Source organism: Pleuronectes platessa, chromosome 21, assembly GCF_947347685.1.
Source record: "Pleuronectes platessa chromosome 21, fPlePla1.1, whole genome shotgun sequence".
Classification (NCBI taxonomy): Eukaryota; Metazoa; Chordata; class Actinopteri; order Pleuronectiformes; family Pleuronectidae; genus Pleuronectes; species Pleuronectes platessa.
In genome coordinates, this window is record NC_070646.1 from 18,540,841 (window position 1) to 18,557,664 (window position 16,824).

General features: G+C 39.3%; 1 protein-coding gene and 1 long non-coding RNA gene across 3 annotated transcripts in view; both read right to left on the reverse strand.

The window, feature by feature from the left end:
- reep3b (receptor accessory protein 3b) overlaps nucleotides 1-11,582 on the reverse strand; it is a 33,814-nt gene extending 22,232 nt beyond the window's left edge. The window contains exons 1-3 of the mRNA XM_053413196.1: nucleotides 11,399-11,582; nucleotides 11,232-11,287; nucleotides 3,042-3,114 (exon numbers count right to left, since the gene is read on the reverse strand). Of these exons, the coding sequence (XP_053269171.1) occupies nucleotides 3,042-3,114; nucleotides 11,232-11,263 (105 nt within the window). The 5' untranslated portion in view covers nucleotides 11,264-11,287; nucleotides 11,399-11,582. The remainder of the gene's footprint in view (nucleotides 1-3,041; nucleotides 3,115-11,231; nucleotides 11,288-11,398) is intronic.
- A 368-nt stretch (nucleotides 11,583-11,950) lies between these two features.
- LOC128426964 (uncharacterized) lies at nucleotides 11,951-15,824 on the reverse strand. 2 transcript variants are annotated; one of them, XR_008333295.1, is made up of 2 exons: nucleotides 15,511-15,824; nucleotides 11,951-13,399 (listed from the first exon to the last, which is right to left on the reverse strand). It is a non-coding gene; the product is annotated as an uncharacterized LOC128426964 (long non-coding RNA). The 2 variants fall into 2 exon arrangements; XR_008333296.1 differs by having other exon boundaries at nucleotides 11,951-13,403.
- Nucleotides 15,825-16,824: the final 1,000 nt, after the last annotated feature.

Consider the following 16,824-nt stretch of genomic DNA (forward strand, 5'->3'; position numbering starts at 1 on the left):
CATTTCTACAAACTGTTTAAGGCGGGATGTGTCTATCCCCTTTCTGTATAAAAGGTACAAAAACAGAATAGTGGGGGTCACTGTTGTTTCACCTTTTTGCCAACATAAGAGGGAGTCCCAGTTCTGGATCAATGTCATTGTAAAAGGGAGAGCTGACATGGTGAGACTGACACCACACACATACAAACACACACACACCCAGACACACAGACAAAAACACACACAGAGTGAGAGAGACCACCGTCTCTGCACTGCCTGCTGCAGTGGTTAATTGGTGACCTCATAGTGAACTCCCTCCACACTCACAGGCTCATGGGAATGATAAATGTAAAGGAGGAAAAAGTGAGTCAGAGTCAGTGAGATGGAGAGGACATCTAATTTATACGTTTCAATCTCCTTCTGCCTCCACTGCTTCTCATGCTTCTACCTCTCTTTCATCTTCCCCTTCATACTTCTCTTTACCAGCATTTTCTCTCTTGCCCTCCCTCCTTCATCTCATCAGTAGGGAGGACATTAAGACATGACCTCAGTGAAATATACCGCGGCCATTTTGCCTTCCTGAGGCAACAGCAGACATTTACTAGCCCAGTCTGTGAATAACTGCCTCCCATTAAAAGAGACAAAACACCTGACCTCAGCTAATGGTAGAGCTAAAGTTGGCCGACAGAGCATTTTGATGGACCTTTGGAAGCAGGAGAGGCTGACTAGTAAACATAAAGCCTATAGTCTACCAGTTAAAAAGTCATTTGAAATGACTACTATCTTTTGTTATGGTTGTTTTTTATGAAAATCATGCCACAGCATAAATAAAGAATAGCTACAGAATATACAGTAACTGACTGATATATAATTAATCAGGAAAATAATCTATTAGATAATTTATCCTTTGGTTTGTAAAATGCCACAAAATACCCATATCCCGAATGGATATACTCTAATGGCAAAGGCAAAATTCCAGCGCAGTCAGACCCCTATATTCAACTCCACAGAGGACAATTTCACATATTCATATTTAATCAGCTTAAAGCTGTGAACTGCTTTTCTATTCAGTTACTGTTGCTTTCCAGTTAGACTGGGATCCCGGATAGTTTAGTACAGAAATCCATTTATCTGAAACAGAGCAGAGTAGTGTAGCCCAGGGGTCAGAAGTTTTAAAGGGGAAATATTATGAAAATTCCACTTTTTTAGTGCTTCTACACGTTAATTTGGGTATCTGGCATGTCTACCGACCAAAAACTCTGGGAAAAAACAACTCCCGTAATTTTTGATGGTTCCTCTATGTCAGAAACGTCATGCTTGAGTGACTGCGAATGAGCTTCCTTATCAGTCTCTCGTCACAATGAATTGGGAGTCTCTCTTACATGGCCTTGGCCTCTGGTTTTACTTTTAGTAGAGGTGAGGGTGTTCAATAAGACAATGACAGAGAGATGCATTCATCAGCACGCAGCCACAGATGCTGTATGGATGTACACAGAAACACTAGCTAAAGCAATAAAAACAAAATAAGAGGGCTGGGCATCAGGAATGAATTTTAAGATCCAACATTGTGATGAACTGAAATAACCCGTAGCAGGGTGTGCTGCAACTCAAGTTATATAAAATCAGTCACATGCCTGTTTCAGCTGAAGAACCACTATCTTAAAGTAATGAACTCCGTTTCATCAACATACATAAAATACTTACATGTGCTTGAGGGTGAATTAAAGAATAAGTGAAAAAATGTATGGTTAATTATCACACTGGAGGCTTGTATGCAAACAGCCGAATATAAATCAGTATATGGATCATCTTCTTGTGCTATCCAGATTTCATTCATTGAGTCAGTGAACAAGTGAACAATTTCATTCTTGCCTTGGTTGAGGGAATAAGTTTGATTAAAGTAATTGGTGTAGACCATCAATTCACCACTCTATATGCAAATAAACACAGGTCATTTCTGTTCCCAAAAAAACTAATTCTATTGTTTTCAGCAAGACTGAGTAAATAGATGTGTCTGTTATCAATGTATTTGTGAGTCAGTGTGAGAATGAGAGGTAGAGAGGGAGAGAGCAGGACAATAGGGACTGAATATAGGAACAGGAAATCAATAGGTAGTGGTCAGTGTTAACATTGTGGAGGTGGCCACAAATAAATCAATGTATTGGAACTGAGAAGTGTAAAATTCTTTGGATTCAAAATTTAACTTTAGCGGCTTAGAGGACGTCAGCTGAGACGCATTGAGAACGCATCTGTATGCATTCAAACCTGTTCTTAGTGTCAAATAATAATAATAATAGAAAGGACACATTTTTTTCAAACCAAACAAATGAGAGAGAGAAAGATGTGGCTTTATCACCGCTGTGAGAAACCACCACAGCCCTAGGTGTTATTTTGGAATAAAGACATTTATTTGAGTCCTTGTCCTAGTTTTTCTTGTTACCTTGCAAGCTCTGATGAAGAAGAGAAAACACTGTTGCAGGGATAATGATCCAGCATTGCACAACCAAGGGAATACAAATGACCATGTGATACATTAGTATTTTCTAAGCCTCCAAATTGGACATCCTGGTAATTTTTTTCTGATGACTGACACCCATTTCCATACTTTCTTTTTCCTTCCTTGCAGTACAACAAGGAAGCGAAGGAATCAATAAAAGCAGAGAGAAGACAAAGCAAGAAGAGAGAGAGATAGACAGAGCAGTTGCTCAAAGGACAATCGTTGCTAACTGCATCTGGTGCTTGTGTGTTAAAGCTCTGTGTGAATGTGTTACTAACTCAGCCGTCTGTGGTTTCACTCTCACTGGCATTAGTTACATCATCCAACTTCTTTTAGAAACACATTTAAACCCTTCAATGTATACGCAGCACAGATTCACGTGAAAAACTGGGTTGATAGGAAAAAAGGTGGTCACGATATTTTAGTGTTATGCATTTACATTTCTAGTCACATTCATATAGCACTTCTCACATTTTCACATTTGCAGTCAGAAGCATACAGTCACTGGTTTCTATACAGAATCAAGCTAAAATAAACCATATCCATAAAAATCTCAGTAACTTACATATTCCTTGACATTTTTGGTCTTGACAGCTTTGTAGGAGTAATATGCAGGATACAGGGTCCCGAACAGCAGTCTGCAAGGAGAAATAACACAAAACGGAGTCCATCATTTCTATACTGTAACATAATGACCACACTTTACTACGATGTTCGTATTACCTGCAAACACAAAGGCACTAATGAGTAAACCTGTCTGAACGGGATATGGATAGATTGGAACAAACTATAGAATAGGAGAATTGTTAAAATTGTGTTTGCAGTAGGCTAAAACAAAAAGTACAGTTTAAAGTTTACAGCACGTCTCCACATTTATGATCCAATTTCTACAGTCACATCAGTTTTTACACTGAAAAAAAAGTGGCTGTTCTGTATAATGCTAAGTACAAACAGAGGCTTATAGACAAAATTATAATTTTCCAGTTAAAAGACATCATCTGTTTGTGCAGAACAATCTGGAGACTTATTTATATCCTGCAATGATCGGGTGTTGGGTTCTGACCCAGAGTCTGAAAACCACTGGAACACAGGACGGTGACTCAATGTTTCCTCTGTAATCTTCTGCAGCGGTGGCAGTGGCTGGGGGTAATGTGGGGTTTGGTTCCATGCCTGCTCCACTGCAGGTTTCAACACGACCTTAGTGTACTGAAGTCTTCTTTTTTTCTTTTGGTAAATGGTAAATGGTTTGGTATTATAGCGCTTTTCTAGTCTTGATGACCACTCAAAGCGCTTTACAGTACAGTTTTACATTCACCCATTCACACACACATTCATACAGTGCATCTATTCGCAGCACTTTGTTATTCTATGGGGGGCCATTCAGGGTTCAGCATCTTGCCCAAGGACACTTCTGCATGAAGATGGGTCAGACTGGGGATCGAACTGCCGACCTTCAGGTTGGAGGACGACCACTCTACCCCTCAGCCACCTCTTTTGCACTCAGATACACAATGTTTGCTACATACACATAAATATTGTTTGAATTTGATTGTGTTTAGGCAGCAGTGTTTCTGTACTGCTACTACTACACATTCATTAATTGGAAACAGAAAGGAAACGGACACCTTTACATTCTGTGAATCTGTAAGTGGACAGCTATCATGCTCTCCTGTGGAATCATCTCCCAGTTTTAAACCTCTCTATGATTAAGAGTTGACTTAAAACCTTCCTTTTTGATAAAGCTTGTAGTTAGAGCTGGCTCAGGTCTACCTTAGACCAGCTTAATTATGCTGCAATCGACCTCACATTTCATTGCTTTTGTTTGTATATGCCCCTGCATTTACTGTTTTTTAAAAACATGTCATATGCTGCACACAGGATTGTATATCTAATTAGCTTCAATGTGATTAGCTGTCCTAGGAATCTGGGTATTCCAAAATGCAAGGATGTCCCCAACAAAACAACACACCATGAGATAGTAAGACAGGAGAAGCCAGCACTATGGTAGGAATAAGATCCATGTACATTTTACTAGCCATCAGATACGTAGCTGAAATAGTGAGCTGGCCACAAGAAAAACAAAACAATGAGCTCTGTAGAGCTGAGGAGAACAACATATTCAATCATCACTCTTTATGGTTTCATCACTATGAGTGGCACCCTTCCTATTATATGGAGGGTTTTGATCTGTTGTGAATTTCCAAATATAAACATGATCCAACAGCCGAATAGCTTTGCAGTGCTGGAGAATGGTCTGGCTGCTTACATTAATATTCTGCTATAGGGGAAAACATACTCTGGCTTGTTATTACTTTAACCAATATAGAATTGGGGAGACGTCACTGTCATGCAAAGAAGACAGAGAAAAACAGTAAGACGTATGTCAACTGTTGATTACTTTATGATTCAAGTTTTTCATCAAATACTGCCATTTTCGGGACATACATTGCACCTCAGAGGTTGCTCTCATAGTTTCCCAATTGCAAAGGGGATTTTGTTCCATTTGTCAGTTTTTGCAATTAATCATTCATCTGACCGCTAGCTGGCCATTCAGGCTGATGACATGCTCCAAGCCAACTGTGTGTCCATATATGCACGTGCCTCTTTTTATTGGAGGTTTCGGTACTCAGAATGGCAAATATGAACACGACGGCACATTTCTCCCCTGGCAGCATTTTTTGCAAAGAAACTTCTACTTGTTCTTCTTTGACAATGATCTGAGCACTCTGCAGAGACTGAGAAAAACATGCAGTGTGAGCAGTCATGACATGGCTAGACGATTGGTCCGTATAGTGCAAGCAAATAAATCATGAACTTTGGCTTTCCGACTCAGATTATTTACTTGTACAGTGCAAGGTGGAATTCAGCAATAACATTTCTAAAATGGCACAGAATATGCCCATCTTAAGACACAGACAGAATCTAGACTCTACATTCAGACTCTATGACTGCCTAATTTGACACAAAATACAAAAATATTAGATATATTCTTCACAAGGTACAAGTATAACATTCTAGCTTCAGCCCATATAATTTGGGTTGCCACACATTTTACAAATCTGAAGGGACCTTGATATGCTAAGAACGTCGAAAAGGATGCACTGATACCCTGGTTTAGGCTAATTTGCTTGCCCTGTTGCGGGAACCCTGCAAGGAGGAATGAGGTACCGTGTTTGAAAATGTAATGGATGTACTCAGAGGAGCATGGAATCCTTCAGCTAAAGTTAAACTATAAAGGTTTAGAGGTAAGACAATTTCCTATAACAGCAATGAATCAGACACACTGTATATAGTCTTGTATACAGACATACTCCCTCAGACCAGGAACCCGAGTAGCAGGCAAGCCGCCAACAACCACAGAGGTTTATTTCACTGCTGTTGCTATAGAAACAGCAAAGCTGCCACTGCTCCAAAACCCTCTCCTTGTCACACTGTATTTGCAATTAATTAGCTTTATTCGTAGAAATGTAGTGTAAAAGCCCAAAGTATGACTGTTTGTTAATGAAGCTCTTTCCTTTCTTTCAGTAGCATGAGGTAACAGTACATGCTTGTATGCATGAGGTGAGCACTGTTCTTCTTATAGAATAATTTGTTTGTCAGGAAACAGTGAATGGGTTTGAATGTTTCCTTTTGTACAGCTTTGCAATCAAGAACAGGAAGACCAAGCCTCAAGTGGACATGACTTTCTACTGACAGTCATATCAGAGGATACAGATTTCAAAGTACTGGGTCCTCATAAAACTAGAAAATCCTACGCGGGAGAATCCTGATAAGTAATTTGGTGGATTACGTCGTTTGGATACATTTAGCTGTTTGGACAGGAAAGGATTACTTCTGCTGTGATTACATTGCTAAATGTCACTCTCACAAACTATTCATGCAAGTGCATATTGCTGGAGTGAATAGGATCTTTAGGGTGGTATTTCATGAATAGATAGCATTATGTATTATTTGGAAGCCAAATTGGTATGTAATTTCATTATAATTATTTCTTTCTGTATTTGATTACTTTTCTCTTTGTTTGTCTATCTTGTATCATGCATAAATAGCTGATAGTGGTGTTTTATATATTGAGATAACAACTTTTTTTTGGGGGGGGGGACTTAAAATGCCATTCACTATTCAAAAAATAAATTCTCTTGTTGACAGAATAATGTCTTGAAGATTTTTTGCAGCACAATTTAAGTCATAGCAGATGTGACTGGAGCGCAGCCAGCCAGTGCTCCCTCTTCTCACAGAACAGCTGACCGGTGGAGGCTGCACAGTCATCGCCACTATCGAAGCGCCGGCAATATTGGTAGTTTGCAATCCCTCCTATCAGCGTGGAAGTCGGCCAACCAATGAATCAGTCGACCGCTACTGGAAATAGCATTATGGTATAAATAAGACATGTGGTGAGTGAGAGCAAAGTTTGTAAAAGACATCCCCATTGTTTTGTGATTCAACAGCCTAACTCCGACTCCATGTGATGTCTCTACAAAGTTAGAAATGTAACAATAATAGGTGACATGAGAATGCGTCTTAAATACATTAAACAGCTAATAAAGTGTTGCTAATGTTACATAAACCACGGTTTTTATTACCACCTTTGACTTAGATACCTTGGATAGCTTGTTTGAATATTGATAATTACCTACATCTTCCTTCTCCTCTGATACCTCCTGTAATGCTACAGCTAAACAAGGAGTTGACAGGATTGCCTTCTTCGGTATGTGGCCCATTAAACCCTGTTTGTCTGAAAATATTGACTATCATTGGTTCACTGCAGTTCCAAAGAGGAAAGATGTTGACTGATATATCAGTCATGTCAAAAACCCTAATGGAGATTTATTTGAGAGTCTTTAAAGAATACATGTTTTCATACTGTCATTAAGGGTTATTGGGTGTCGATGGATAAAATGGCAATCAATTTTGAATTGAATCTACAAAACAATAAAATGTATAATGAAAAGCAAAAGAGAGGTGATTGTGCATTTGTTTTATATAGGCTACTATATATAAAGAATTGTATATTTGTTCTGCCATAGTTTCATAATAAAATGAGAATTTATAATACTAAAACTTATACGTAAAATTCATCATTGTGTTTTTGAGCTACGTTCTAACTTCTGTAAAAGGGTCTGAATTTGTTCTGAGGTCACTGTAGCGTCCTGGTTATTTGGTGCTGGAAAGGTATATTGCTACATTACTCTGACCTTCCAATTACTGTACTGGAGATTCCTTTATTTTATTCAACATCTTAAATGTACATTTATTCCTTTCTGACTCACTTAGAGCCAGGAGGGACATTCTCTCAATAAAATGAAACACAAAAGTTGGACGTGCAGAGAAATGTTCTTGAAACAATTTGTTGAAAAGCAGGGCCCCCTCTTCATTTCAAAACTGCCATCTCTGAATTTCCCTTCTCTCCCTCCTCATTCTCCTTCTTCTCATTTCAACACATTCTCCCCCACTCTCTTTGCCTGCAGCTGAGAAAATAGCCTGTTGCTTTTAGATGGGCCTTGACTCTGGGCTGCAGGTCAATTTCCCTGGTTTCCTGACACCGTAAACTACCAACAACCAGATGGAGGAGGGGGAGGACAGGAAGACAAGAGACAGAGACAGAGACAGAGACAGAGAGAGAGAGAGAGAGAGAGAGAGAGAGAGAGAGAGAGAGAGAGAGAGAGAGAACGAACAAGGGCAATAAAAACAGGAGACACACCAAGAGGGAATATATATAAAAAATCAAGAGATCTCCAAGATTTAAGCTCCCACCATCTGGTTTGAGCTTTAGGAATAAGAATTTGATTAGTCGTCTTTTCCCCTAAAAACACAGAGGGAGGATTGTTGAGAGAACTGCTGCTACAGCAAATTGGACTGTTTACAGTCCAGGTCTACACCTCCCCAGAGTGTTTCTTCATAGGGAAATAAATGGCATAGATCTTTTACACGGCTCTCTGAATCTCCCCACATTTAAAAACTGACTGAACACATCATTCACAAGTTCAAACTCATGATCAGTGTTTTTTGCATATTTCTGGGCACATAAATCTCCTGGGAAAAAAAGTACTTTCGACTAAAATACCATTAAAATTAGGGATGCATGATATTATGAAAACACGCAATATGCAATAAAGTTGTTTAATATCGCGATGACGATATGACTTGCGATAAATACAATTAAACAGTCCATGGCTACGGGCGCAAAGACCACAGACAGCTCAGCAGCCGGGAGAAGGCGCGAAGCCTGTCTGCAGTGCCACCAAGAGGGGGCAGACACCAGGGAGCCATGCACAACACTGTAAGTCCACTATCAGTGCTAATTTCTGGTCTTTTTTATATATTTTGGATAGTGAAAAGCCATAATCTTTACAGTTTTTAGCAGGTATGTCAGCATGTTATTGTTCCTCTTGTGTCTCAAGCCAGTCTGAAGTTAACACCTTAACTAGTAGAATATTGGAGGGTATTTTGGAAACTAGCAATGGACTGAATTAGGGCTGCACGATATATCGAAAATCTAGCGACACCGCGATATCAATGTGCGTGATAGATGTATCGCAAAAGATTGTGATAAATGATAAATGATGTGTGATGCGCCAAGCATTCACACTCTTTGTGACTATATATTTGGAAAATCAGATTGAGCCCAGCTGCCTAATATGATACATTAAAGACATTCAGATCATTGTCGGAAGATGAGAATAAGAAGAGAACAGAGAGGAAAGAGAGAATTTGAAAACAGAGATGATGGAGCGAGGTGGCTCTGTCAAATCTCGCTTTGCCTCGTCCAACTAAACTCTACTGTGGAAACTTCTAGTGATCATGTTTGTTCCGAGTCAAATTCATCACTATGAGCGGTTGAATATATAAAACACACACACACTTATCGTGTGTGTGTATATCTCTCTTCCTCTCCCTCAGCTGGCGTCTCTGACTCACTACAGTTTAAAAGTTGATTTGTTTGTTGCAAAAATATCAACACTGATCATCACATAATGAGTCAAATATTTATTCAAAGCAGTGCATTCATAAGAGTCTCTCTCTCTCTCTCTCTCTCTCTCTCTCTCTCTCTCTCTCTCTCTCTCTCTCTCTCTCTCTCTCTCTCTCTCTCTCTCTCTCTCTCTCTCTCTCTCTCTCTCTCTCTCTCTCTCTCTCTCTCTCTCTCTCTCTCTCTCTCTCTCTCTCTCTCTCTCTCTCACACACAAACAATGTAATCGGACACATGTGTAAACTCAGCCTGTGTAAAAATATCAGAATTTGCAATTGTAGGAAATGTATGTGGAGCTGCAGAAAATGGTGCGATTTGGATGAAATCCTATTCGAAAACAGTTTGTAGGTTTGACTAAAAGGCTCATTCTTGGTCTGGGCTAATTCTAGACTCAGATGCTTTTGTTTCTCTTTGACTTAGACCAAGCTAGAATGTCCAGAGTTTTAGTCAACTGAAAACTGACTAAAGAAAGACATAAAATAACATGGGCTTTTTACCTAAAGATGAAATCCAACATTAACATGACTTAAAAGTTGATACTGGCAGCAATATCCCTCTCATTCATTTATCTCATCTCACTTGCAATCAAATATTTTGGTGGGTACCACCTACAAGACTTAAACCCATACTGACTAATAAAAAAAACATATTACAGATTTAACATGGGTGAATTAATTTAGGTTCACTTGAATAACAAGGTACAAGCTGACAACTTACTAAAAGGCAGCTAAACAGGATTATCTGCTTTTATATCTACAGGACAACATAGGATCCAATAACAAATGTTCAAGTCATTATGCAAAATAAGGAAATAAGAGGCAGCGGGAGTGTATACAAAGTTATGGACAGGTTATGAGGTGAAGGACGCAGAGACACGATACTCTACCTGACCTGTATTTCCAGAACCCAGGTCTCTCAACCTAACAGTGATTAACCTTACAGGGATCTGTAACCAATGTTTTTTTCAAAAGAATGTGCTCAGTATCCACAACACAGGGCTTGGGAGTTTCAAGAGATTGAAAGGGAGAGTCATTATTTCTCCACCACTCCCTCAAGCCTTTCCATCACATTCCTATCCTCCATTACACCTCCAGCAGTAGTTGTGTAAGTACTGTCTCTGGATGTGTACAGACTCAAAAAGACAGAGGGACATGAACAAGAGGTATTAGAAAAGTATGCTGCCTAGTCACATCTACGTAACCCGGGGGAAACTAATCCTGAATCTGACCTTGCTTTTAACTCAGATTCAGTGGCCTGTCCTTGGCCTGGACGCGGACCGAGGATAATCTTTCTTCCTGTGTTCTAACAATGTCAGGGTTGTCAGGTTATTTTGGGCAGGGCTGAGATTTCTATATTCAAGATGGCAGCTGTACCTGACACTCCTTGGCAGATTGAACATTTACAGACATGTCCACCTCACGATAAGTTCCACATTGTTACAGATGACTCACCAGCAGCAGCCACGGTCATGATTCATACTGTAAACAAGTCTGTTGGCTTTAGACACCATAGCTAATGACCGACCACAAGGCCGAACTAGCCACATGCAACTACTCAGACCACTAATCAGAGATGTCTGATAACCATTTGTTAACAGAAAGAATACATGTCCCTGTTGACAGAGTTTCCGCACTAATCTAGAAAATGTAAGGACCGAGGCCATAACTTGTCCAAAGGACGGCAACAGTTAGCCAGGCAAGCTAACAAAGCTAAACCCCTCTTTTTCTCCACAAGATAAACTTGCCATTTTAGTTGACTTTCACTAATTTTCGTAGAGTTTCTACTTACACAACACTTCTCGAAATGATCCAGGACACCATGTTTTCTGTCTCTGTAGCTTCGGGCTGTGTCAACGGAAGAAGAGCGTCCCGGTGACAGCGTTAATGGCCGAGTCGCTGTGAACTTCTTCAGCCCAAACTTCGATGAGCGAGCCTGAGACGAGCTGGTTATCTCACCTGTCACCAGCCAACCCGCATGTCTCACTGTTGTGACCTCGTACCCACAGTTAAGAGAAGCAATATGTCCGATATAATTCCCGTTGTTTAGAAGCAGTCACTCACTCCTCAGGGTTTCCTCCTTCCCTCACTGTCTCGCTCTCCAGCTTCTGGCACAGAGCGCCGCTCACGTAGTCAGTGCCGTCACGGGAAGAGAACAACCTGACGAAGCTCCCATTGGCCAGATCGGTCTGTTTACAACAGATAATAACTGTCATTGGCCAGCCACGTTTACCCATGTGACTTTTTGGTCTGATGAAGTCGGTGGGATTTTAAACTCAGCGACCTCTATGCTGATTGGCTCTTGGTCGAATCGTGGCGATTTGTAGCCAACGGGTGTGAGCGGCAGTGATCGGTGGATTTTCCAACGTTGTTGGTGGGGAAGCAGATCTTCTACTGTTTAATAAATGGAAGGTGACCTTGTTTTAAATTCCAGTGCCCACAGTAAGGGCGGATTCATTCTTCGACAAGTATGTCTTCTGAACGCCAAAAGAGAAAACGCACACCACTGTGTGTTTTTATTTCATTTTATTTCACATTCCAAAGGAAGTTTACATAAACATCTGGATGGTGGACCAAAGGAAAGCTCATATTTGGCTGCACAGTGATTTAATACATTTATTTAAACAATAATTGGTCCAAAGACAGCTTCTCATTAAGTCAAATGCACAACATAAAAGGTCAAATTTTCTTGTTGCTAAACAGAAAAAGACTTCATCCTTGAAATTAAATTGTTACAAAATCCTACTCATATATTCTACCATTACTGACATTATCTCATCAATTATTCTCATCAACTCTTTGCTGCTTCCTTCATCTCTATCACACATTTTCTTATATATAAATACTCCATTGACACACTTTTCCTTTATGTTTCTTCTAATCAATGTTGTAAATACTGTTATCTGTAGATGTTCTCAGTTACACGTGGCATCGATTGCACTTCTATCTGTCGTGGGATAGGGATCCCTCACATGTGGCTCTTTCTAAAGGTTCTACGAGTTTCTAACCCTGTTAATTGGGGTTTGTTGGTAGTTTTCCCTTACTCTTGTTCAGGGTTAAGGGCAGAGGATGTCAAACATTGTTAAAGCCCTATGAGACAAGTTTTTATTGTGAATATGGGTTATACAAATACAATTTAATTGAAGATTGATTTGAGAGCCAATAGGAATGAGAAAACATAATACAGATGTACAAGACATTTTAATACTATTTCTACATTTTATATAGATATTTAAAGCATGGCAATTTTCTAAATGCTGAAACTTACTTCATACTAACCAGTGCTCTTAACTAATGAGTTTTCCACTCAGTCAGCTAGCTAATGTGGTAGAAAATCTGGCAGGGGCTTAACCTATTTTAGCTTTAGCTTGAAGTTTATGTCAGCCATGTTTCTCACAGTGCTCATAAGCTTGTGTTCATCTGCCTCAGTTTTAAGTTTTTTAATGGTGCTTGGATCTGTGCATGTGTGTATGTTTGCAAGCTTACTTTGGATAACACAACCAACTGGATACCTGAAACACAAATGTTGTGGACTGCTTTTGTCTTGCTCATTACGTGAAATACACCAGTCTCAAGGATGTAATCATATTCATTACAGTTTTCCATACATAGCACTTGGCAGACACAAACCCCATCTGTGTGCCTTGACAGGCCTGCCTCTTTGTTTGTGCATGTGCATCTGTGCGTGTAGATAATGATATCAGAGCACATAGAAAAGTGTGGGATATATTTGGATATATGCATGTTTGTGACATATAGATATACTGTATGCGTGTTTTGTATGTATGCATGAGTATGTATGTGTGTGTGTGTGTGTGTGTGTGTGTGTGTGTGTGTGTGTTTGTGTGTGGAGCAGGAGGGGTCGTTGGATTCATGGCTACTTGTTATTCATGAAGGCGGATGTTGCGGTGTGCAGCAGTGTGAGGTAGATTCCCTCTCGAGCCTCTCTGGTCACACAGCCTGTCTGGGACAGCATCAGAGGATCACATCTGAACAGAAAATACCTCCATACCAAGCTTTCACCATGAGGGGTCCACTGACAACCTCACAATACAATATAATGTCACACACAGCTACAAAATCAAGTCAGGAACATACACATTTGAGCAAAGGTAATGAGCAAAGATATACTTTTTTTAAATGCCAAAAGACGAAAACCAAGTTATATTAATTAGGTCTATCATCATTGCTGCAAAAACAGAAAGATAAAATTTCCTTTATAAACATACAATGACAGTCGTTACACCAATATTCTGATAATAGCCCAACTAAGCCAAAAGTGTGAATGATACACTGCCATGAAGACATAACCCTAACCTGAATAAGGTCATACTCCTCTAATGAGCAACAATCCCATCAAGATGTGGAGTACTCCCACCATGGTCACATGATGTAATCATGTATACATCTCAATCGCATTATAATGGAGTTTTGCGTATTACAGTATTTTGCGACAGAGTAAAATTACTGCTTGACCACACTTGCCCTGGGTGTAAACCAAATGGAAAAACAGTTGTCGCTTTTGGAAAATTGGATAGAAAAACAGCCAAAACGTTAGCATCGTGCATTATTTTGTTGTTCATAATGACTAATTATCAGGTTATGTTCTGTAACATTTAAACAGGAATATTATTAGAATGTTTTATTAATAACTCACGTAAGGACCAAAATAATGTCCTACTCTCAAAAAGGTAAATAGTCAGAATGTTGGTGTCCATGTGAATGTAGTCGGTGTGACTTTAACAACCCATTCAATAACATAATAGTTACTACTACCTTTTTGAAAACCAGGACCTAGGAAACATTCGTCATTTGAGGACAATAGATGCTGTCCACCGTATTGTCCTGTAAGATTAATATTGGCCATTTTGTGAATTCTGGAAATGCCAACTCTAACATCGTAGGAATCTGTACTTGGGCTTTTTTTCCCACCTGCTTACTTCGAGCCAGTTATTACTAAAGGATGGTTCCATAACATTTCAATCTGCTGTAGAGCCTGAAATTACTAATTTTCATGTGTCTACACCACAAAGTAACATGTAACGTGCCACATGGCCACCTACCGGCTACTGTGGCTTGAATTGGAACAGCACATCTGTTACTGTGGCTACAGCTGCTTGTACAGCTGAGTGGGATGCCTATAGGTAAGCGGCATGACATTTTAGACATACACCCAGTGGTTGACCAATCACAAAGGAGGGTCCCATCTGAGCTGAAATAGGGCATTTTAGAAAGAGGGTGAAAAGAGGTGCTGCAGCAAATAAAATATGCACAGCTTTTATTTGTCTTTTTTATTTTGGAAAAAAATACTGTTATCATTGTGGTCAGATGATATTCTGTTTATAAAAACATGAGTATCAATAGAAGTCAGTCTAATCTGACCTTGAGCATTGTCACCTTTATTGTCATACAGTCAGACTGAGGGAGGAGCTTTATGATTAGTTCTCAGATGAGCTGTGGATCCTGCTTGTATTAAGTGTGAAATGTTTATCTCACACTGCTTGTACAAAAGTGACCACCAGAACATTTTCTTCAGTTGTGGTTTATTCTCCAAGAACAGCCATTGCACTGACGCACCAATTAACTGGTACATTTTCTTCACATGTGTTTTTAGCTTGGCAATGAGTCATTTTCTCAGTATGTGCCACCAGGGTGAATTTCTATATTTTATGAGTTTACATCGTCCTTATTATTATTATTCAAAGAGACTACGGATTTGATTTGCATTCAGTCCGACCACATTTTTAGGAGGACAGAGCTTTCTTAGAGGATACACTTGCATACCAGAACACTGTTCCCTGTAAAACCTCAAACCATCCGCTTTACACGTCTGGATGTGTACAGTCTAAACAAACAAGAGACAGGGCAGTAATCAGTGTATAATTGTAGTGTTAATAGGGAAAGTTTTGAAATTAAGATGGAGGTCTTTAGCTTTTTCGCAATTATATAGTATTGTTGTTACATTGTCGTAAGATATTCCTAACACTTACTAAAACCACAGGATCTGCTTTTTCTACCCTTGGTCAATAAACACCACATATGTAAATGAGACAAGAAATATTTATACTTACCGCAGTGCTTTTCCTTTCAGTTGATCCATTTTCTTATTCCACTACTATGACAAACCTCTTCTCTACTTTTTTTCTTTTTCTTCTTCCTCTTTTTCATGCCTATTTCCTCCTTTCACTATTGTGTCCTTTGTGTGGCTGTTTTCTCAGCATCTTTCCCCTTTTCTCTTATTGTTTCTCCTCTCCTGTTCCCCCGCTTCTCTTGCACTGTCATTCCATTTCTGTGTTTTATCCTCCTCCTCTCTTGTATCCTACCCCGGAGGTCGCTCCAGGCTGATTGCTTTCTACATGCTTCACACACAACCCTCTATACTGTCCTTAAGATCCCCTCTGCACACACCCACATGCGCACACAAGTACACAACTGTGCAGTCTTTCGCAGAGCCAAACACTCTCACACACACACACACACACACACACACACACACACACACACACACACACACACACACACACACACACACACACACACACCTTCTTTCTCCTGTTCTCCTTCAGTTCTTCAGTCTCAGTCTCTTGTTCACTGATTCTCTCTTGGTGTTGCTCCTTTAGAGCCCAGGGAAGACAATACAAATGATTAAATCCGCACCAAAAGAAAGAAAGACAAACATGTCAGTGGCATATAAAATACTGAATGAAATATTCCCGCAAAAGAAAATCCAAAATTGAAATCATGAATGAAATTATGAATGACTACACATGGAAGTACCTCTGCTGGTGGTCTGGTTGGTTTTGAAATTCAACTAAGGTTTTTAAAAGCCTATCAGACAGCTGTTGATATTTGGATCTAATATTCTTCCATTCCATGCAGACACTGGTTTCCATCCATTCCAGTATAAAATGTAAATGTATCAGCAGACTTCCCTGTTGGATGTGTGTAATAATCCATCACAGTGAACATCTATTCTGCAGGCATTGTTTTGGTCATCATTTGGTTATCATAACACTGTAATACTTTGAGTAATAGACTTTTATACACACACGTTTGTAATGGACACAAATGTTTGTAATACATTTTAGTCATACATACAATATAAAATTGTATAAATCTTTGGGCAGTTAGCCATTTTGCCAGGTTTGTAATACCGCCTTGATTACAATGGTCATTATTATGTAAATAATTAATTTCTATAATAATAATAATAATTGTTCTTCTTCTTCTTCTCTTTATTATTATTATTATTATTATTATTATTATTATTATTATTATTATTATTATTATTATTATTATTATTATTATTATGCGTAATAGTGGCTGTATTACTATTGCAGGTTTGATCGGCATCACTTGCCGATCAAACCTGTTCTCTTAGAAAG